This window comes from Geospiza fortis, unplaced genomic scaffold (genome assembly GCF_000277835.1).
Source record: "Geospiza fortis unplaced genomic scaffold, GeoFor_1.0 scaffold413, whole genome shotgun sequence".
NCBI classification, from domain to species: Eukaryota; Metazoa; Chordata; class Aves; order Passeriformes; family Thraupidae; genus Geospiza; species Geospiza fortis.
In genome coordinates, this window is record NW_005054386.1 from 1,508,705 (window position 1) to 1,530,810 (window position 22,106).

At 40.5% G+C, this 22,106-nt stretch overlaps 1 protein-coding gene across 3 annotated transcripts in view; it reads left to right on the top strand.

The window, feature by feature from the left end:
* Window positions 1-22,106, top strand: part of SLIT3 (slit guidance ligand 3) — a 483,855-nt gene that overhangs the window by 313,102 nt on the left and 148,647 nt on the right. For all 3 annotated transcript variants that reach the window (XM_031060566.1, XM_031060568.1, XM_031060567.1), the window contains 3 exons: window positions 6,395-6,466; window positions 11,499-11,570; window positions 20,722-20,793. In XM_031060566.1, coding sequence (XP_030916426.1) covers window positions 6,395-6,466; window positions 11,499-11,570; window positions 20,722-20,793 — 216 coding nt within the window. The remainder of the gene's footprint in view (window positions 1-6,394; window positions 6,467-11,498; window positions 11,571-20,721; window positions 20,794-22,106) is intronic.

Consider the following 22,106-nt stretch of genomic DNA (forward strand, 5'->3'; position numbering starts at 1 on the left):
ATCATTCCTGCAGGTGTGCAGGGAGCTCAGGGGGAGCCTGCGCCCTCAGCCAGGGATAGAGAAAGGAAAATACATGGATTAGACTGGCAGGGACATTGCAATGGAAGGTGATGAGAAGGTCCAAAATTTCCCACCACAAATATGGAGTTGTCACAGTGTTAGATGGAGAAACTTTGAGGTTTGGCAGAACAATGCTTCATTCTCCTGTTAATGTGGTTAGAGAGACATTGGTGTTTTTTCAAAAGATGCTTTGTGAAATACCAGTCTGTGGATTTCTCTGGGGTTTCCTGGTTGTCTGTGCTATATTTAATGCAAAATTAATGTGCTACAACAGAGAGAATAGATTTCTAATGTGGCTGCCATCACAAATTCAGCTGATACCTGAGCAACTGCTCAGCTATACAGCTGAAACTAAACTCACTGCAGTGTGTCAGAAGATCCAATGTCACCAGAACTGCTTTTAGAATAACACCAGGGTATCAGGAACATATCAAAACATCTGTTTTCATTCTCAAAGATGTCTTTTGGTGAGGAGAATTATCTGTGTAACTTCCCAGGTAGATTTATGTTGACAAGTCACTTCACTGCTGATAGGATTTTGTCTCTTGAAGATCTGCCCTCAGGTGAGTTGTTAGGAAGCAGCCCTGTCTAAAACTACAGCAGGAGCTCGACAGCTAGACCTGAAAATCAACAGCAAAGGGAATATGAAGGGAAACTCCAGTTGTCACCTTTATTAATGCAGGTGGATGCTTTACTGGCTCTCAGCTCTCCATTTCCTGAGGCAGACTCCATAAGAGGCATTTATAATGTGTATTTTTAATTTTATTTGGGAGTCATTCAGGTGCTGTAATGAAAGGCAGCAGGATAAAAGTCTTGGAGGACCCAATTTGTTTAGGGGTTTCATAGTGGTGGTAGATTCTGGCTGGGATGGAGGGTGAAGGCTTTAACTGTTCAAACAAGCAGTGAGCACAGACATCTGAAATACTCCATGCCCTGCCATCCCAAAGCACTTTGTTTTCTACAAAACTTTGTTTTCTTTTTTTTGTTTTCCTGGTGACTGAGGGGTGAGAGACACAAAAAGCTGTTCCCTGGGATATCTGTCCATAAGCACTTTCTGAACCAGCAGACCTGCAGGTTTGGCCTTGCACTGAGGCTGTTTCAGGTTTTGCTGCTGGATGAGCTGCAAGTCCTGACTGTGACTGCAGGGCAGGATTCCTCCCTTCTCTCCCATCCAGGGCTGTCCTGGGTAAATACTCAGTGCAGCTACCCAAACCTGCAGGGCATGCCAGGAGTAAAGACTGTGTGTCGGATGAAGAGGCAATGAAAGGTGTCAGGGCAGGGATCAGATCCAGCTCATACCTGTAGTTATAAGACCATGTATGATGGTGATTTATTTAGTATGGTTTATTCATCTTGAACAGTGAAAATACACCTGTAGGCTTTTCTTCATCAGAGACCAAAATTCATGATAATACATGAGAACCTAACTTATGAGATAAATGGAATAATGGTCCAAGTAGCTTTTTATAATCCAGTTGTTTCAGTCCCTGGATTGATTGTTGTGTTCTCTAGAAATTTCCTCATTCCTAATCCAAACTGTTCTCCCCATCCCTGGCTTCTGTCACTGTCACAGACATGTTTTATGAAAAATCCTTTCCTTAGGATTTTTTCCTCCTGAGAAGCTGAGAGGCCTCAGGAACAAAATGTAAACAATGGTTATCTGCTGCTGTGGAATGCAACAGGTGCATCTGTGATTGGTCTCATGTGGTTGTTTCTAATTAATGGCCAATCACAGTCAGCTGGCTTGGACTCTGTCTGAGCCACAAGCCTTTGTTATCATTCTTCCTTTTCTATTCTTAGCTAGCCTCCTGATGAAATCCTTTCTTCTATTCTATTAGTATAGTTTTAATGTAATATATATCATAAAATAATAAATCAAGCCTTCTGAAACTTGGAGTCAGATCCTCATCTCTTCCCTCATCCTGGGACCCCTGTGAACAGCACCACGTGTCACCATGGTGGATGTCAATGCTCCTTCCTTCCCCACTCAGTTCCCTGCAAATCCCTGCTTATAGGGAGGGGAAAATGAGGATTTTGCCCTTCCCAGCACCCTTCACACAGGCTGTGTGTGTCCTGCCAGTGCCACAGGTTGGTTTCCCTCTCTCTGAGGTGGCTTTGGCTCAGGGCTGAGCCATGGCAGCCCAGCAGAGCCCAGGAACAGCCTGGCTCATCCTCTCTGTGTCCCAGCAGGGCCCAGCGCCTGCCCCATGCCCAGGGACACTGGTGACACAGCTCCTGGCACTGTTAATAGAGCGTGGCTGTCTCATTTGTAGGCTCTATTCATCTGACAGCTGAGAATTATCAGTACTGATGCTTTCCTCCCTCTCCTTTTCTCCAAGGTAGTGATTTGTCTATGTTATGGGTAGGTAAGCTTGACAAAACATTGCACATTAGCAGCTGAGACAGTGTTTGAAATGGGAAAATTGCTAGCAAACTGCTCCATTAGAGACCCAAATAACAAATTCTTTCTTTCCCTCAATGAAAGGGAGATAGTTAAAGCCCAAATTAATACGTCTGTCTCCCTGACTCTGCAGGGGGAATCACTCTTCAAGATGAATGGCTTCATCACTCCTGAGTGTGAGCTGGCTCTGCTAAGTCCCTGTTAGGCAGAGTTTTTTATCCTTTTGGTTTTGCCATCCTGGGCGTGAGCAATGCAGGCGCCACGGGAGGAGGTGATGAAAAGATTTGCACCTCAGTGAACTTTGAGATGGATTAGCATGGGAATTTGAGTGCTTGTTCTTTACCCCGGGATAGTTTTTCATCTTTAACTGCATGGTTTCCCCGGGGTTTGTTTTGTTCTGGTTTTTTCTCTGATATGTTTACTTTTTGCTCTCATTGCTGCAAAGTCATTAAAAAAAAAAAATAAAGTGGGAAGAAGGAGAACTTTATCCTGTCTAGAATCATGTTATGACAAGAAAAAATGGATCTGAATCCAGTGGGCCCTCATCCTTTCCAATCTCTGATGATATATTAGAGAAGAGAAAGGAAATTGTTCCTGCCCTTTGATGTTGTTGTCAAAGCCTCTAAAATGAAGCTGGGAGAGGCAGACAGAGCATTGCTGTGTGTGGGGAGGGGGAGATGTGCCTCAGGTCATCTCAGCACTCAGCTGGCAGCAGGTGACATGGCACAGCCCCAGGGGCAACAGAGGAGCAACAAAAACCTCTGGGAGTTGGAACAGGACCAATTCACTTTATCAATTTTGGGAATTCTGCTTGGCAAGTCTCTTAAATAGAGCTGAGTATGAAATACCACAGGAGAATCAAGAAAAAATTTGTTGAGTGTAAGAAGCCTTTAATAATGGGAGGGGAGGTAGTTTAAATTATCAACATTTAGCTTTTTAGGACTCTGTGTCCTGTACAGATTTCTCAAATGTATTGTAAAATTATTTTATAGTATATTCTGGTAATACCCCCCAAAAAATGAACTCCCAGATGTTGCTTTGCACTAGCATAGATGGTTTTATAGTGTATGACAGCACTCCATACATAGTATAGGGATACACCATAAAAACCACACTTTTCCAAAGGTCATGTTCTAGGTAATCTAGGTATTTCTTCTCAGAAATAAAATGTGGCTGTAAAATTTACACTTTCTCACTTTTTGGAGGAAAAAAGGCCAATATTAGGTAAGAATACTGTTTTTCACTTTATTTCAAAGATGACATCTCTAGCAGTTTCCCATTGTATGGTTTCTAGTTAGGCCTTCACCACCCTGAAATTTCCAGCTCCCCTCCTGGCAGAACCTAGAATTTCTTGAGAATTTTAATTGTCTGCTTTACTCAGCATGTCATGTATGGGCTAAACAAGGTGAAAGAGTAAAGTATTAATACAAACAATGTGTTTCCTGTTATTTTACTTGTGAAACTGCATTGTGTTTTTCAGGCTAGGTCTGCCACTCTAAAACATGCATTTATGTAAAAAGTAAATAGAAGTCAGGTCAATACTTCATTCTGTTAAAGCACAGGCTTATTTAACGCAGCCCTGGACTTGGTGCCCTGGTTTGTGCCCAGGTTGGAGCCCACCTGCCCACACACCCTGATGGGGGCCCGTGGTGCTGCTCTGGTGCCATCTGCAAGGTGCAGTGCACTGAGCAGAACGTGTCAGGAGATTCTTTAGTCCTTCATTTGCAAAGGGATTCGTGGAATAAAACAATGTCAGGTGCTGTGGTGGAAATACAGCAGCAGATGTCAAGAGCCTTGTCCATCTATTTCTGTACAGGCCATCTGCTGCAGATTTTGTAGGAAAGGGTCAAGAGTTCTTTAGGTAGCTACAGAATGCAACTCTCAAATAACTCCTGTTTCTGCCTTCCTCTCCACTTTTCCTAGAAATTTATTTTTATTTTCTTTTTTATTTATTTATTTTATTTTTTTTTTAATTTCATTTTTTTTATTACTTGGGACCTGTGGCTAACTATTCCAATTTTGGATATTTTTTTCACCCTCTCTGGAGAGAAAACTCTGTGTATATTTCCACCCTTGAGTCACTAAAATTGCCTGGGAATTTTGCTTGTAAAGAGCTCCACGTTCCCCCCCATCCCTGTATTCGGGTTTCCCTGTAAGGACTGCATGTTTCCTGGTGTGCAGGATGGCTGAGCCCCCAGTTTCCATCCCCAGGGCCAGGAAATCGGGCAGGCATGACCCTCTTTTGTTCCTCCAAGTGCCTGCACAGAAACACTTGGGAGGAGTTGAACACCCGGCTGGCAAGCTGACAAAAAGCCTTTATGGGAAGAGTGTGTGCTGCTAATTCTGGTGACAAACACCCAACAATAGTGGCGTGCTGGAGCTCGCAGCAATTTGCATTTCACTGTGGACTTGCCAGAAATGAAATGTGGTATATTTAGACCGACTGGAAGGGAAGTCTCAGACACTAATTCAGATCACAAAACAACGAATAGAATTAACGCTGATCACAACCTTTAAAAAATAGATGGCCACAGATATAAAAGAGGGCGAGCACATTGGCTGTACAAGCTGACTGTGCAAATATCAAAATATTTGTACTTAAATAGCTTCTTAGAGTATAAATGAACTGGCAAATTACCTTATTTTCGAGGGGATTTTTTTTTCTTTTGCTTATAAAAGCACAGATCACCAGAGGGATAGAGAGCTTACACATTTTCTTTCTACTCTTCCCTAGTACTTTGCAAACCTTGATTTATTTCTCCCTTCCCCCTTTTCACTTTATTGTCATTCCTGGTTCTAAAGTTGTTTTTTTTTCTCTCATCTGCATTGCTGCAGCAACTTGAAATGACTGGAGTGCCTCATTCCATCATTCCAATATGTTTTTCTATTTCAATTCTAAGCCATTTTCAACCAAAGATCTTTTATGATTAAAATTGTTGCTTTTTAAGACACTTCAGTGAAAAAAATACACAACATTTCAATAATAAATAAGAGCAAGGTGAAACCACATTTTGGTCTCAGTCCCAGCACAGTAGAAATTTAGCTACCATGGTCAGTGGAATTTGTTGTTTGAGGATCCACTTTTACATTTCTAATGGAGATGAATATTTGAAGTTCATCTGAGGAGAAGCCATTTCTTTTAGCAGGAATTCAGGGAACTTGCTGACAAATACTTTAAAGTACTGTGGGGAAGGAACAGAAATTAATCTGAGTGGTTGCTGTAGGCGGTGTCTTAAAGCTGCTTACATTTTATGTTAGTGATACATGCATTTATGGTACTTCATAAAGAATACTTCTTTCAAGTCAAATACTAGAAATAAAAACAGCAGACTTTTTATGTAGTCTGGACCATATTTTAGAAAAACTTAAGTATTTGGTAGTTGGAATAGGAAGATGCAGTTCTCTTTTTTTACCCTTAAAACATAAAATGCTCCCCACCCTCTTAAAAATATGAATTCATCTTGCAGTGAATTCGCTTTGGTTTCTAGCATACTCCCAGGTTGTTGCTCCTGAATTGGTCTGATTGTGTTATTAATCTGTTTATTAAGCTGTCACAGCCTAGCCCAGCTGTCCATTTAAACAGCTACATTCTGTTTACAACAGCTAGTTAAGGAAAGCATCTGTATTTTCTATTTTCTACCTTAACTTTAAAATGTGCCTACTATTATTTATTAATTCCATGAGTCTTAAAAATCCAGTTTCCTCAGCTTGTGACATTCTTCTAGACCAATTAAGCAACCAGAGAGATGATTTTATTTTTCTAAGTCGTTTTCTCAGTATTTTCTCTATTTAGTGGACTTCAAAATAAAAACATGCTTTGCATAAGACCCTGTAAAATTGCCTTATATTTATATAAACTGTGCTGTCATAATTAATGTGATTCCTCTGCTGTAGCTGTGTAGTTAACATGTTTATTGCTTTGTTTGTTTTCAGACGTTTGGAACAAAACCTCATCAAAATCATTCCCCCTGGAGCTTTCACCCAGTACAAGAAGCTGAAAAGAATGTAAGTTTTAATAAGACCAACATGCAAGAGCAATCATGAATCTTCTAGCTTCAAGTTCAGTATCTTCATTTTAGAAACATATTGGCAATTCTATGTTGAAATCACTGGGGACTGCAAAAATCATCTCTTCAGAGTGCAAGCAACAATGGAATTTGGTTCAGGATGCCTAACAGTGCATGATCTTTAATAATGCTTAATTTCACTTCCTGTTATAAATGAAGTGATTTAATTAGCTGTTAGTCTGCTCAGACTTCAAACCTGCTCCCCCACAATAGATTTGGAGTTCTGTTTCTCCTCTCATCCGTTTCCCTCTGTTTGCAGCACGTCAGGGTGGTGACCCCAGTTAGAGCAGGAGCCAGTTCTTGCCGAGCAGGAGGAGTTCTTTGCAGTGCCTCTGATGTGCTGATGTTGAAATGCTTTGACTGTTTACAAGAAAACAAAGAAACCTGCAGCAGCTTGTTTTCTCTGTCGCTTAATCACCAGTAGATACCCAGATAATTCTTCCTTTTATTACCCCTTTTGTTTTCTCTCTGGATTAAAAAAAATAATAATCCTGATGTGTAGCAGTTTTGTCATGCAGATAACACGAGGCATTCATCCAGTCAGGTTTTTCTTTCATTTGTGACTGACATGTGAGAGATGATGTGGCAGTTCCACGATGGTACAAAGCATGGTAAAGCAACTCAGCCCTGCTTCCCCACAGAATGGAGATACTGCTGCTGCCACTGGAGCTGTAACTTCCAGAAGTCATTCAGGCTTTGTAGATGAGTGCTAATGCTGCTGGAAAAGTGCCTTTGCAGCTCTCCTGTGACCAAGCTTAGCAAGTTCCGAGAGCTGAAGAGCTGTAAATATGGATCTGAATATTTAACAGGTCAAATCATCAATCTTAGATGGTCTCTATTCTTCTGTCTCACTTCCAATATAGCTGTATGTATTTTTAAAGAAGTGCTGTATTGGATAGTAAGATGGTAATTTCAGTGAATAATGATGGATCCCTTTTCAGTGACCTAAATTGTAACTTTTTTATTATTAAAATTACTACATAGTTCTTTCAAAGGTATGACTAATTTCAGCTTTTTGTGATGTTTTACTGTCTTTTCCTATTTCATTGATGGGTGAAGTGTAGTTTTATGGGAGTTGACCAAAAAATACTCTTTAATGTAGATAGCTGCCCTATCCAATGTAGCACTTGCTATTGAAATTATTAATGTTAGAATTTTGCAGCAGAATTCCATTAGCAAGCGGTGCTGACAGCTTTTTGGGGTATAATTGGCATACTCATTGAGATCTGAGCTCATCATGAAATAATAAGTTATTGTGGCAGATGATCTGTGCCAAAGCTTAGTTAGCATGACAGGATCTTGTGGGAGAACCTGGGACAGGTATTTGGGCTGCAGAATGTCCCATAACAAACCTGATGTTTTGCCAGTTGTTTATCCACCTGTCTCCTTGTTAAAGTTTAATTCCTTCTGGACACTGAGGCTCTGGATTGAGCAACAGTTCTGTTACACATGGTTTTGTTGAGGACATTTGTTTCAGTGTTTAAAGAGATTATTGACACCATCTTTTCAAGATTCCCAGTCATGTTAACACAAAAAATATAATTTGGTGAAAAGATATCCTCAAACAGAAGAATCATCCATCCTTTTCCTTTAGAGGAAGGATAAGTTCAGTATCACTGAAGTTTTGTTAGCCTTTCTTCATTTCTGTCACTTTGATTTCAATGAACAATGCCATAGCAGGAAGATTTTCAATTTAATTAATGGATGCCCTACTGGGGGTACAAATGCAGAACATTAATATAATTGTTGTTATTGTTACCATTAACTACTATAATAATATTTTATATCATTCAGGGTATTAGCATAACCCTGTAAAATGTATTGTATTTTTCTCCTTCAGGTGAAAAAATATGCAAGAATGTTAGTGATTATAGTCCTCATTTGCACTCTGTACTCTGTATTTTGATTCTTTACTGAGTATTTCCTGCAAAATAATGAAGTTTCCTTTCCTTAGCTAATTGGATAACTGAGACTAATTATTAAATTAGATCCACTTGTCCAACATAATCTAGATATGACTTGATATTATTAGGTCAAGATGATAGCAAAAAATGTCTATTAATTCAAGTGTTATACTTGCATATAGCTGCATTTTGCTGTTTAGAATTATCTCTTCATCTTCCAGGATGGGAGAGTTATTTTGGTGATTAGGTTTAGTAAAGGAGCTGAAACCTATTTTGTCTTGGGCTTAATCAGAATTGCCCACATTTCCTGTCTCTGCTCTTCTGAGGTTTGTAACTAACAAGTTTGTAGAGCAAGAGTAAGAGCCAAGTACATGGAATAACTTTGAAGGTTGTGGTTGCACCTCTCTAGCTCTGATGCTTGTAGTGGCATTTCATGTTGTCAGACTAATTTTACCACATTTTAGCAGAAAACACATTGAGATTTCACAGGCTTGCCAGTAGCTCTGTGGAGTTGTGACATTTTTAAGCAGCTTCCACAAACTAAACCGTGTATGACATGGATTTTGCTGAGTACTCTTGTCAAATGAGAACAGTCCATTTTATATGTTGGAGATAATCAAGTAATCTGTTTTTAATAATGTTAGTCAACAAGAGAGTATTCAACCAATGCTATTAATAGTTTTGCATTTGGCTGCATCTAAAAATAAATCTGTTTTGTTTCAAAACCTTTTACAGTGAAGACATTTAAGCCATACAGTCCTGTGTTACTCAGCATCTTGCAGGGTATCCTTGCTCCCCTGGTGCAAAGTCAAAACCAATTGATGTCCCCAGCTGGTGACTGAGCACAGCCACCCTCCAAGGTGTGTGCAACAACCTTTTCAGAGGTTTCCATCATGCTGTCAGAGGTGCAGGGAGGGAGTGAGAGGCGACTGATATCATCCCTGCCTGAGTGCAATCCTGATAATTTTATTACATTTCCAGTTGAAGAGGCACACTTCCCCTGAGTGATTCTGAGATAGCCTAAACTAAGAAAATGAGCCTTATGTCATCTAAATTGTCCTAGTTGTGCAGCTTAGGAAAGCCTCTCTTTGTCTTGATGTAAATGAAAGACAGAATAGGACAATCTCACCAAAGCAGGCCAAACACAGGGAACAGAAACACCAGGACAAAACTGAATCCCTTTCTCTCAGTCAAGTCAGAAGGAGATGGAACCTCCTAATTTGACAGCAGTGGAACTTGGGCTCTAATGGAAAGGAAATAATGTGTCTAATTATCTTCTAATGCTGATTGTAGTGCAGCTGCATGAAGTGAGAGCGCCGAGCCCAGCGTGGCGTTTCTGTCGTTCAGGCACCATCAGTCACACACTCCTTAGGGTCCAGCCAAGGGAGAGAGGGAGGGTGGGAATGCTGAGCTGCAGCAGCTCACTAAAACACTGCTGAAATGCTTCAATCAAAATCTAGATCCCCCTTTTCAGATGCTTGTTGTTGTTCAGCAAACTCGCCTTTTTCTGTAATTTTGTCCGATTTAAATTCCTCAATATTTAACATTCCTCAATATTTAACATTCCTCAATATTTAATATTCCTCAATAAATAGATAGGACTGATCCACTTCATGCTTCTGCTTACTAGATAAAAAGCAGTAGTCAGTCTAAACAAGTTTCACAAAAACCTCCATAAAAACAAAAACAAATGTTCCTACTTTTAAGGTGACAAGTTTGGCTGCTGTAAGTTAAGCTGCAAAACCGAAACTTTCCACAAATCCTGTCCTGCTAGGCAGGATGTTGTAGCAGAAAACATCAATAGATTGCAGACCCATTCTTTATGAGCTTTAAAAAATAATCAAATCTTTGAACAGTTACCAAAAAACCAAACAAAAAAATCGCACTTTACATGGCCAGATTTGAAAAGAGTTTGAGGACCTCATTAAAATTTTAACCAACATAATTAGTAGCTCAAAAGATATAGACAATGGAAAACCTCTTTACTTTCTGATTAGTAAGTTCTTGTTCAAGTGATGTTTTATTTAGATTCTACTTGGATCCACAGCATGTGCCCCAGTGGAAATACCAGTGATGATGTACATGAAATACTGCATTGCTGCAGCTATCAGTGAAGAGATTTGACACTCCTGATACTAGCTGATATCAGCCATCAGGGAGTGCAGTGAGGTGGATGAAGGTTGTGTCCCAGCTCCCACCTGGTTGAGCTGATGGACAGAAAGCCTGGTGACAGTGACAGTCACAATGGGGCACCCAGCTCGTGGCACCTGGGTGCCAAGTGTAGTGAATTGGGCTCCTTGTGTAAAGTTGCTGTGGCACAGTCTGTATTTATCTTTGTGTTCTTGGCTGGTTATGACTCAAGTTGAAGAGTATTTTCCAAACCAGGAGAACACTTTACTTTAAAAATCCAGCAGGCAATACTGAGTGAGCCCCACTCACAGCCCAGCCAAAGGGTGGATCTGGCTGGGCTCCCTGGCAGGGTCTGCAGTGGGCTGGGGTCCCCCCAGTGCTGCTGCCTCCAGAGCTCCACAATTCCCATTCAGTTCCCTGAAGGCTTCCTCCAGTGTCTGAACTTCACCAGATCAGTGCTGAGTGGATTTTGTGCTGCTTGTTTTTTCTAGGCCATTAAAGCCCAGACCCAGAGGAGCAGCTGAGCTCCCTGCTTTGGGATCAGGGGCTGGGCACTCTGCCTGATCCTCTCTGCTGTTACCAAGCTGCCTTTCCATTGCCTGCACTGCAATGTTCAGACACCTCTGTGCTTTGTCATTTGCAGTGCCATCTCCAGTATCAATGGCTTTGGGATGGTTTTATCAACATCACTGTTGTTCTTCATAAAAACCTTTTGTAACATCCATGAAATCAAAGCCCTTAGTAAGAAAGGTGCTCTCTGCTGAGGCTGTGGCCTGTTATTCTCCCTATCTCTGCCCTTACATAATTCATCATTTCTCTGAGATAATATGATCATTTACTTCTGTTTTTATATCAAGTGTGTTCTTCCAATACAGCTAAAATATTTTTCATTAAATTCCCATTTACTAACATTTTTTTAAACCTTTCTTTTCACAGAGACATCAGCAAGAATCAAATAACTGACATTGCACCTGATGCATTCAAAGGCTTGAAATCTCTCATTTCATTGTAAGTAGAAAATAGAACTGAATGGGCATTTGGGGAGAGCTTGCATGTAAGAGGAATAAAAATGATAATGTGCTGTCTGGGGGAACATATGTTTCTGTGTGCAACTGCCAGCTTGTGTGAAGCATCTGATCTTTTGTAAATGAAAAATTTTGTAAATGAAAAATGAAGTTCAGAAAGGAGGACTGTCTACAAGTCTCTCATAAGGCTGCTGACTTCTGCACTTCAAATCACTTCAAACATTATTCAATCTTCTGTACCCGTGCACCTGCAGGCTGCTCCATGCCCCCACACTGCTCATGGCACACCAAAACCTCACCTTAGGCATGACTGGGGCTGTCAGTCAGGGAAGAGCTGGGGAAATATTTCCATACTGGATTTTTCTTCTATAGTAAAGAAATTATACTAGCTTTGGAGTTTTCTGGTTTATTTGATTTTTTGTGGTGTGGGGATTTTATTGGATTTTGGCTTAGTTGGGATTTTTTGGTGGTTTTTTGGTTTGTTTTTTTGGGTTTTTGGTTTGTTTTTGTTTTTGGGGGTTTTTTGGGGGTTTTTTTGGTTTTTTTTTTGTGGTGGTGGTTTTTGGTTTGGCTTTTTTTTCTTAAACTAGTTAGGGAAGGACCTAATCATAAGAAAATGTTTATATGCCTTAGCTGTAATTACTGCTTTATTAAGCTGGAAGGGGACTAAGATATGATTTCATACAGGAGATAAAAGGAAGGTAGGATCTCTTGACAGCCATTTGTTTCTCTTTATAGAACACAGAAAAGTGATTTAGCACCAAGTTGAATTTACATGCAGCTGTATTTCAGCCTAGGTACCCACAGCACTATTAAAACAGTTGAGCTTTTAATGGGTAAAAAAGAGCAAGATCAGAAGCTGCATATTGAGGCTAAACTAGAATAGAATGGTAGAAATGTTGAGAGAAGAGGGAAGCACAACTAGAATGATATTTACCTCTGTTAATTTTAAAAACAGTATGGAAACAATTATATCATTAACATTCATATAACCCAGCTTAGTTCTTAAAAACTGTAGTTTGTTTCTACAAGCTGACATAAATTTATTTTCTGAGTACTAGGTAATTCTGAGAAACTGAATAATTTTTTGGCTAGAAGAATATCAGAAAGTTATTAAGTACTAAACTTCCATGTTGCAGTAAACCTCTGAGCCAGAATGCAGGATTGGCCCTTTCTTGTGCCCTGAATCCAGCTGGGAGAATGCCAGAAATATATATTAAGTGTTGCTGGTGTTTGTTGAATAGTTCAGGTGGTGTTATTCAACATGCTGTGGAAATGGTCAAATCCCTCACTGCTGTCTGGAAACAATGCAGCAGGAGAGTGACATTCACTGAAGGCTACAGTTCTGGCTTAGTATGAAACTACTGCTGATGCTGCAGTGCTGCAGCTTCCTGGTCCTGGCAATCCTCCTGGCTAGGAGTGAGCTGGATGGGCAAGGCATTTCCACTGGGCTTCACTTCCCAAGGCAGAATTTATTCAGCTTTAGCACAGTTAATTCAGATACCCCCAGGTGGCCTCAAGAGTGTGGGACAAAACACATCAGAGTGGACAGGAAGGAAATGAGAATAGAAACTGGGCAGGAGTTTATGCTGTTTTGACTTGCAGACAGAAGCAGTGACATGACTGTGTAGTCTCTGCCCAGTCATCCAGGGCAATATTTTAAGTAAATGATTTTTGAATATGTTCATATCCAAGTGGGTAAAACAGTGCTTTAGTCAATGCCAGTAGTTCGTGGCAGGGAGATGAGATGCAGAACAGCAAAGGCTATAGCAAGGGAACTGCTCAAGTCTTCCCTTTGTTTGCCTCAGTTTCCCTCCACCACTGACACACAAAGCTGTAAATCACAATTCCTCCTTTCCTTGGCAGCCTTGTTTCTAGGACAAGAATTCTTGAAATTGTCAGCCTCTTCCTCTAGGGTCAGTTGTCTGCTGCGTTTTTATTTTCTTCTGAAAGGTTTTGCCCTTGCTGTTCATGGCAGGTAGATCTTAAAAATGTTTTCCCTATAGTTGCCAAGCCATGGTTAGTTCCTCATCCTTCATGACCTGTCACTCAGACCTGGCAGGTTCCTCCCTGTAGTTCTTTCAGTTTCTGAGCTTAGATATCTTTATGGAGCAAGATGAAATGCTGGTCAGCAGAATCTGGGTTTCTCTGAAAGCTTCCCCAGGTGAGGATGCCTTGGATTTGCCAGCCCTCCTAATGTCACTGCCAAAGGGGAAAAAACAAGGAGGCAGGAATGAAGTCAGACAGTGGCTTACCAGTGTTTTCCCTCTTAGCAGCTCAGTCTTGTGGGTGCCCAAGGCCCCAGTAACTTCACTCAGCTGTGTGCCCTGGAGGAGCACTGCTCTGCATAGGAGGAACAGCTCTTTCTGTTCCTGCGCCTCACTCAGGTGGGATTGGTGCTTACATTTTAATGAGACATCATTGAGGTTTACTCTCTGCACAGAGCAGCTGGATTTGCAGCCAGCTGAGTTCCAACCAGAAGAAAGGAGGGGAAAGTATTAATGCACAAATGAGAGTAAGCAACTTGGTTTCCATTAAAAATGGAGTGCTGCTGTACAACCTAATATCCTTGTGCTTTTTTTGTCTGTTTTTATCCCCATTTTGTGCTCCTCCCTCTGCTCCCTGCTTGCATGCAATCACAGTGCTCCCTATGGGTCTGGGGAGCCAGAGTGCTCCTCTGGAAGGCAGCCAACCTTGTTAGTCTGCCTGCCTAATGCAGGCCTGGATTTAGTGGGGTCTGCTCTGCTTTCTCCTGAACTCAGCTTGGCTTGGTGTTTCCAGGCAGAAATGCTTCTCAGAGCACTCTGCCTGTTGTACCTGTGTTGAGATGGCAGAAAAAAAAAAGTGCATTGCAGTTTTGCAACATGGGAATGTTTATAACAGAAGCTGTTTCCTCTAAAATGTCTAAAACCTAAATCTTTTAAAAGTGCTAAGTGATCCATGTGCTAGCAGGTCATAAGTTTCTTATTGTAAATCTATATATTTTCTCTAATAAGAAATTCACCTATGGGAGTTAAACAGAGCACAAAATGATTATACTTGAAAGCAACCATTTCTACCTCGGGTTTCCTCTGCATTTAGCAAAAAAAGGCAAGTGTGTTCCTGTAGGGTACTCAAGACTTCTCCCTTCCCCACATGCAGGAAGAAATAAGTTATTTTCCTTATGCCCATTTTACAATGGATTTTGTTCCCTATTAATATTTTTCTTTGGATCAAGGAATTTCTACTTAGAAACATTTGGGGATGCACATAACTTGTTTTTCCTGGTTGTTACAGAATAAGGAACTGGGATCATTATGCTTTAAGAAATTTTCCCTTCTTTTTCCTGGAGTTTCCTGGCTTTTCCTTTTCTTCTTGTTGTGCTGGAAGAATTAGTCTTGCCATGCAATACTTCCTTCATATAAGTATGAGAGCAAATGATATCCCTGCATTGAGAGGTGTGGCGAAATTGGTTGGTTGGAAAGGAATGTATTACCTGAATTTGAAGGAAAAGTTAGAGAAGCATTGTTTGTAGTACCTGGTGTTTGTGTTCATGGTTAGCAGGGCCTCTGCAGGAGCTGGAATGGTTAATGGTTAATAACAGCAGTGGTTAATAATGCTCTGGCATGGGGGACAATAGCAATAGCTTCATGTTTCAAGATTTCTGCGCACACTTTCTAAAGTAAATTAATTTTGCATTTAATCAACCCGGAATCTGTCTGGTATCAGCGAGAGAATTGTATCAGCATTTGGTTATTGTTAATAGTATCAGAGATAAATGTGATTCCTGGGGTCAGTAAATGTCCCACAAACACAGGTTTGGAAGGCCGCATCCAGACTGTCTGGGGACATTTTATGGGATATGACAAAACAGTCTAAGCCTTCAGGGTGTTAAACTGCATGAATAAGTTTTAGACCATTGCAGAGGGAGAATTCCTTTGGTTTTGTTCATATACTGAATTAAGCTAGTGAACACTTTAAAAGCTTAGATTAGCCTGGGCACAAAGACAAGAGACAGCTTAGGTTTTGACATAGCAGTCCCATTTAGACCATCATCTCCTGGGTGATGATGTGTGGGGTGTCATTCATGGTGATTTGAAATCTGCAATAAAACACTGTCTATTGCAATGGCTGACAAACTTATTTTAAGGTAACAAATTGCTTTGGATAGTTTTACTGTGATTTATTTAGCTTAGCTTGTTCTGAAGAAATATGAAATAGTGCAGGGGGAAAAAAATTACAAGTCTAAGTTTCTTTTAGATATTAGAAATTTATTGCTGTTTTTATCCCTATCAATTTGTCCTCTTCTGAAAACCTGAATTCGTGTTGAGCCTGTGCCATTGTACATAGCTTGGGAAATATAATTCTTCCTAGCAGGAATTGTTTTCACAGTCTGAAGGAAAGTTAAAAGCATTCTGAGGACTGAAAAAGACATTGCATAAAGTCACAATTTGACACTTCAGTAAGAATGTTTCAGCCCAGCCAAAATAAAGGAACACTTAGCTGGAAACCATATGGTCTAAAGTAAGGGATTCTGTGCTAGGCTTTCATACCTCAAAAAACTCTGTGCCACCTTCAAGGGAAAAAATCTCTGTATTCTGTGATCTGAGTTAATGAAGCAGCGAAATTGCAGCTACATTTGCAAGTAAGGAAGCTGAGGAGCAGAGACATAAAATAAAGAACACAGCAATTATTGTTTCACACCCTTCGAAGGTGGCGTGTTAAACTTCAGTGCATCTGAAGGGCCATGTATTGGTAAAGTCAGTGCAAATTCCCTCTGCAAGAAGTCAGAATGGATAGAGACTGTGAAGAATCAGTGTAAATTTCATGCTTTAGGACCCTTCTGCTGAAGGTTTGGTCCATCATTGATTATATTCTCACCCAGCATATTTGTGGCTGCGTGTGGTTCCTGTGCTTTCTTTGTGTGCGGTGTGTCCCAGAACTGCAGATCAATCTATGCAGTGACTATTTTCACTGTTTAATCTTTATTGTAGAATATCACGGGTTAAACAGCAAAACTTGAAGCTTAGTATTAACAATTAATTATTTAATTGGAAATTTAATATCTAACATGTCTTGGGATAGATACATCGTTAGGGGACTATTAAAATAGGATGCCAGAATCAGCCTAAAGAAACACAATGCCTCATTTGTGACTGTTTTATATTTGTGTAACTTCTTGTTGCAGATCCATAATGACTCTTTAGGGTGCTGGTCCCAGGGATTTCCAAAGCTTGCAGGGCTGCCAGGGGTTTGTGCTTTATGTGCTGTGCTGTTTGTCAGACCCTGACTTACTCTCCTAAAGATGAGGAGCCAATGAACAATCAGGAGCCCACACAAAAAAATAATTTTTTGGTCTTCTAATTCACTGATTCACTGTCTACTGGCAGCAATTACTGAAGTACTTTTATTTTTATTACATGTTAACTTTGTTAGTGTGTTTTTAATTAAAAAGAAAAATGCTTTGTGTCTAAAATTTCAGGTGCTTTGGGATAGAGGAAGGGTTGTGTCCCTGTGCCAAGCTTGCACATTAGCCAGGACACCTGCATGTCCTGCAACACGTGTGGGGAAAGCAAGTGAACACCACTTTTAGAACTTGTAATGCCAAAGGGAAAATCGCCTAAAATTTACCTCTGCTGGAAAAAGCACTGGAGATTTAAATGAAGCTCTTGAATTGAATTGGTCATGTTCCCTGCTATATGGCTTTTTAAAGTGTGTGTTTGTTTGGTTGTTTTTATTTTGTTTGGTTGTTTGGGTTTTGTTTGGTTTGGTGGTTTTTTATTTGTTTTGGTTTTGTTTTTTGAGGCGTTTTCTTGGGTTTTTTTACTTTTTGGGGTTTTTTTTGTGGTTGGCTGGTTTTTTGTTTAGTTTTGTTTAGTGAGTTTTGGGGGGGCGTTTGTTTTTTGTTTGTTTGTTTTATGGTGTTTCTGTTGTTGTTTTGCCAACTGGACTTTTTCTTTTTTTGTTTGGTTTGGTTTTGGGGTTTTTTTTGTGGTTGGTTGGGGGTTTTTTCCAGGTTTTTTTTGGGGGGGGTGGGTGTGTAATTTTTTGTTTTGTTTCTTTTGTTTTGCTTGTTTGTTTTTTAGGGGGGATTTTTGTTGTTGGTTGGGGTTTTCTTTCTGTTTTGTTTTGTAGGTTTTTTGGGGTGTTCGGGTTTGGGTTTTTTTTGTTTTGTTTGGAGTTTATTTGTTTGTTTGTATTTATTTTTGTCAGGGTTTTTTTTATTTTGTTCCTTTCTCCCCTGTGCTGCTGCAGAGGGACCCAGGGGTGCAGAGCAGGGAGAGGAGGACAGGAGAGGAGAGGACAGGACAGGACAGGAGGGTCCCTGTGGCTGCCCAGGGCAGCAGCAGCAGCAGTGATGCAGAACCCAGGGATGCTCCTCGGTGGGACTGTGCTCTCCTGGCTGACACAGACACAGAACTCTGAGCAAAGCAGGATTTCTGTGCTTTCCCTGCAGCAAAGGGCAGTGAGAGCTGCACTGGGGAGCTGCAGTGCAGGGCAGAGCTCCCTCCCTGTGCTGCCCTGTTTGCTGCAGCCCAGGCATGGCAGGCAGACATGGCATCAGCTCGTTTGGCTCTGTGCGCTGCTCAGCATGAATATGAATTAGAGACAAGTGCCTGAGCTCTCATACTGACTTTTGTTTAGCTGCTAATCTGTTTGAATGCTAATGTGCCACATGCACATAAGCCAAATTAGTTTGGAAAAGGCTTATTTTCCTTTTCGTGGCTTCTAAAAATCAGAGCTTTGCTTTATTTTGTAAGTTACTTTGATCTATTTTGCTCAAAATAATAAGATGTATAAACACATTCAAAGTTCAGTAGCACACTGCACTATAACCTTTGACTCTCAGATTTAAAAAAAAATTGCTCTGAGGGTCTTATTTTGATATTTGCATTCAGTAGTGCCATAGGACATGAGTGGTGATATTTCTTTAAGGTTTTGTTTTACCTCTGCAGCCAGAATAACCCTTAGGCTGGAGTGCCCTTACTTTCCATGGGCATTTTGTAAAACTTAGCTCTCAATTCCTCTTTGCAGTTGTGCTGTGCATTATTGATGAGCACTGATGATCCTGCTCCTTCACAAAATTGAGGAAGATGTTTCTCTGACATCCCAGAGTTTGCAGTCTAAACTCAGTGTACAGGTGACACACTAAAGCTAAAGAAAGCTAAAGAAAGATTTTTCAGAAAGATTGGGAGGTGAAGAGGAACCATACCGGGTTCTGTGGGCATTGATGTTTTAACCTTTTACAAATATTTTATTTGCAGAGGTTTTGCTTCTGCTTCCTAATACAGGTGCACACATCTTTGTGCAGAAAGAAAGCTGTGAGTCAGCCTTTCACATGTTGGTTTAGAGCCCAGGGAAATCCAGGGACTTGAATGTTCTGTCTACATGATCCTGTTCAACCTTTCCAAGTTCAGCCACCATTTCTGTCCAGCTTTGGATGGATTATAAAAATCTTCATGTATTGCATTACATTTTGTTGAAATAGGAAATTGTGTGTGTTTTCTGAAGCTAAAGTTAAGAAACAATCAGAAAAATTTGGAAGCATTCATGGAAGCTCACAAGAAACACTAATGGGAGCAGCACATTACAAACACCTCCTGACTCTGTACTAGATAGAAATTGTTAAATTTGTTTAGAGAAAATAAAATGCTGGATGACCCTGAGTTTCTTGAGTAGCACTTCAGTTCCTGCTAAAATGCAAAAGTAATGAAAAATTGGGTTTCAGTTTAGGTTTTGGTATTTAAATGGTGTTACTGTGTTTAGGCTCAGAAATGAGCTGCTCTGGGAAGGCTCCCACAGGGGTGATGGACTCCCAGTGACTGATGAAGAGCAAACTGAAGTGGTGATGCTCTGGGAAGGCCAGGGGGTATTGGAAATGGTCTGCTGTGCTAAGAGTTTGGTTTTCAGCATGTTCAGCTCTTCCTAATATTTCAAACATAGTCAGGCAGGGTAAGCCAGGATTTCAGCCAACATCCAAGCCTCACATGGTCTTTTGATTCATTGCCAGCCTATTGTTCCACATTAAAAAGTGAGGGAATCAACAAACTTAGTGACACATAAGCAGCAGAGTTTTAGCATTTGCTGGTTTATAACCATTTGCCATGTCCTTTGTAGAGCGTAGAAATTACATGAATTCTGTTTTTTCCCCAGTTTAAAATGTTTAGGTAAGGCAAAACGTTGTCAGAGGGAGCCTCATCATCTTCCCTTTTACCAGGACTCACAAAAGCTCCTCAGCCACTCTCTGGTTTTTACATATGATGCCAACCTGCAGAAATGACATGAGCTCCTACTTCAGCCACGATTGAATTTCTGGTGTTCCTGTCATACATGATTTTGCTCTGATCACTGGGTAACACATCTCAGCATAATGGTGGCTCTGTCTCTCTTCCCCCTTCATTCAATTTCTAAGGATAATATATGTGCATTGCTCCATAAAAAAAAAAGAAATATTTTTAATGTTAAAAGTGAATCATGGATATCAGGTCATATATTTATGGTTGAGTAAATATACACAGTGACTCTCATTTTTGTTATTAAAGATTTACTGGTTTTTATAACCAAGCTATACCGAAATTATTTTTGAGTTCCTGAAATATATGTCTATTTCCAGTTCAGGATAAATTTCTTTATATTAGTTCATTGAAATGGTAACAGCAGCTGGTGAAGCCATAATATTTTATCCAATGATGCCTGTGTCACATTTCATGCCAATTACTGTATCTTAAGAGACTCAGTTATATGAAATTTTATCGACAACCAGCTTGTGCTCTCTGGCTTTTAAATTCAGTATTACTGAGCAGAATTCTAGGTTTTTACATCAGACAATGTGCCTTTCAGTGGCTAAAATATTTCTAAAGAGGATGGGGAAAAAAATCCTTTAACAGAATGAAAAATATTTCAGATACAGTTTTTGGATGATGTCCAGTTTCTACATTAAAAATGCCTTCCAACACCAGACGAAGCCTGAATCATAACGACTCATTTAATGCCATGTGCTCTCTGAAAGGAAAATGAGATCAGTGGTTAAATGAAATGCCCACAGATCCTGGGCATGGTGCACCATGATCAATAAAGATGATAATGCAGAGATGTGGGAGGACACTAAACTGGGCTGTTATTGAAGATTTATTTTGTCTTCCTGAATCTTTCAGAGTGCTCTATGGAAACAAGATCACGGAGATTCCCCAGGGCCTTTTTGATGATCTTGTGTCTCTGCAGCTGCTGTGAGTATGATCCCTTCCTCTTCTTTATTTTACTGACTAGCTAGATTTACTGTTCTTTCAGCTCCTGACATTAATAGAACCACCTTTTCCACTGAAAACTCTCTGGGATGTGCTAGTCTGTTGTTTCTGTGACAGGCAAGAGGGAGGCAAGGGCTGAAAAAACTAAAAAAGGAAGGTGTCAACAGTTTTATAGCACAGTGTGTATAATGGATAATAGACACGGAGGATTTAAGTGTGGGGAGGAAATGAGAGATTCTGTCCAAGAAAGGAAATTTGGTCACTGGCTGATGCGTGGGTGGGGATGCCATCTGATTGTTTTTACACATTTAGCACTTGTGGTTCAATGTCTGGATCCTTGAGGGCTTCTGTGCTGCAAGAACCTGCTGGGGCAAGTGATAGGGCAATGTGAGAGCTCTGATTGCTGCAACTCATGCTCAGTTCCACGTTCTTGTCATGTCAGATGGGGCTTAGCTGCAAGAGAAATGATGTTACAATATATTGTTATTTGAAGTATTTTATGCCATGTGTGATTTAACTTGCAGTCATGATCAGGGTAAGATATATAGAGAAATATTCATTATGTATTAATGGAGAAGAAAAGATTTCCCAAGCCAAATGTGAAATTGCAAATTTCACTCTCTGGTCTCCATGATCACATTGGGAACCTGTAACTCCTTCAAAGAGAAGGGAATTATGAGCCAGTCAGTAGAGGGAGCAGCAGGGAAGTGAGTTTAGAGTATTCCTAATGTTCTGGTTACCATCATGGATGATACACTCCAAAAATAAAGGTGATGTATCAAAAGTGAGTCAGTTCTGGTTTATGTCACATACAGCACTCCATCCCAAATGGTAAATCATATTTAATACAGAATACGAAGCAGCTTTTAGACATGTCACTTGAAGCCTTCCTGACAATCCTGATGTAACCAGCAATGAATTTCCCCAAGATTGTCCTTGCCATTGGATGTGTCACTGTGATTGCAGCCTGTGCTGCCCTTATATGGGATATCAAAGTAAGCTTAGATTTGCATCAGCATTCATGAACAAAGCCAAACAAGTACAATGGAGTCACTGAAATGACTCTCTATGCTGAGTGAGGGACTACTCAGATGTGTAATTTATCCATAAGACCTTAATTGCAGGCATGGAGCAGAGCAGGGCAAGCAGGAGCCCCTTTGGTTTGGCTGTGACAGTCCCTGGGCTGGGGCAGTGGGGAGCTGCCCATCACTTTATCCTCACCCTATGCACCTTTTTCTGGCAGCTCCTTTCCTCCCTCCTGCCCCAAACCTCACAAGTTTTCTGGTACTTCAGTG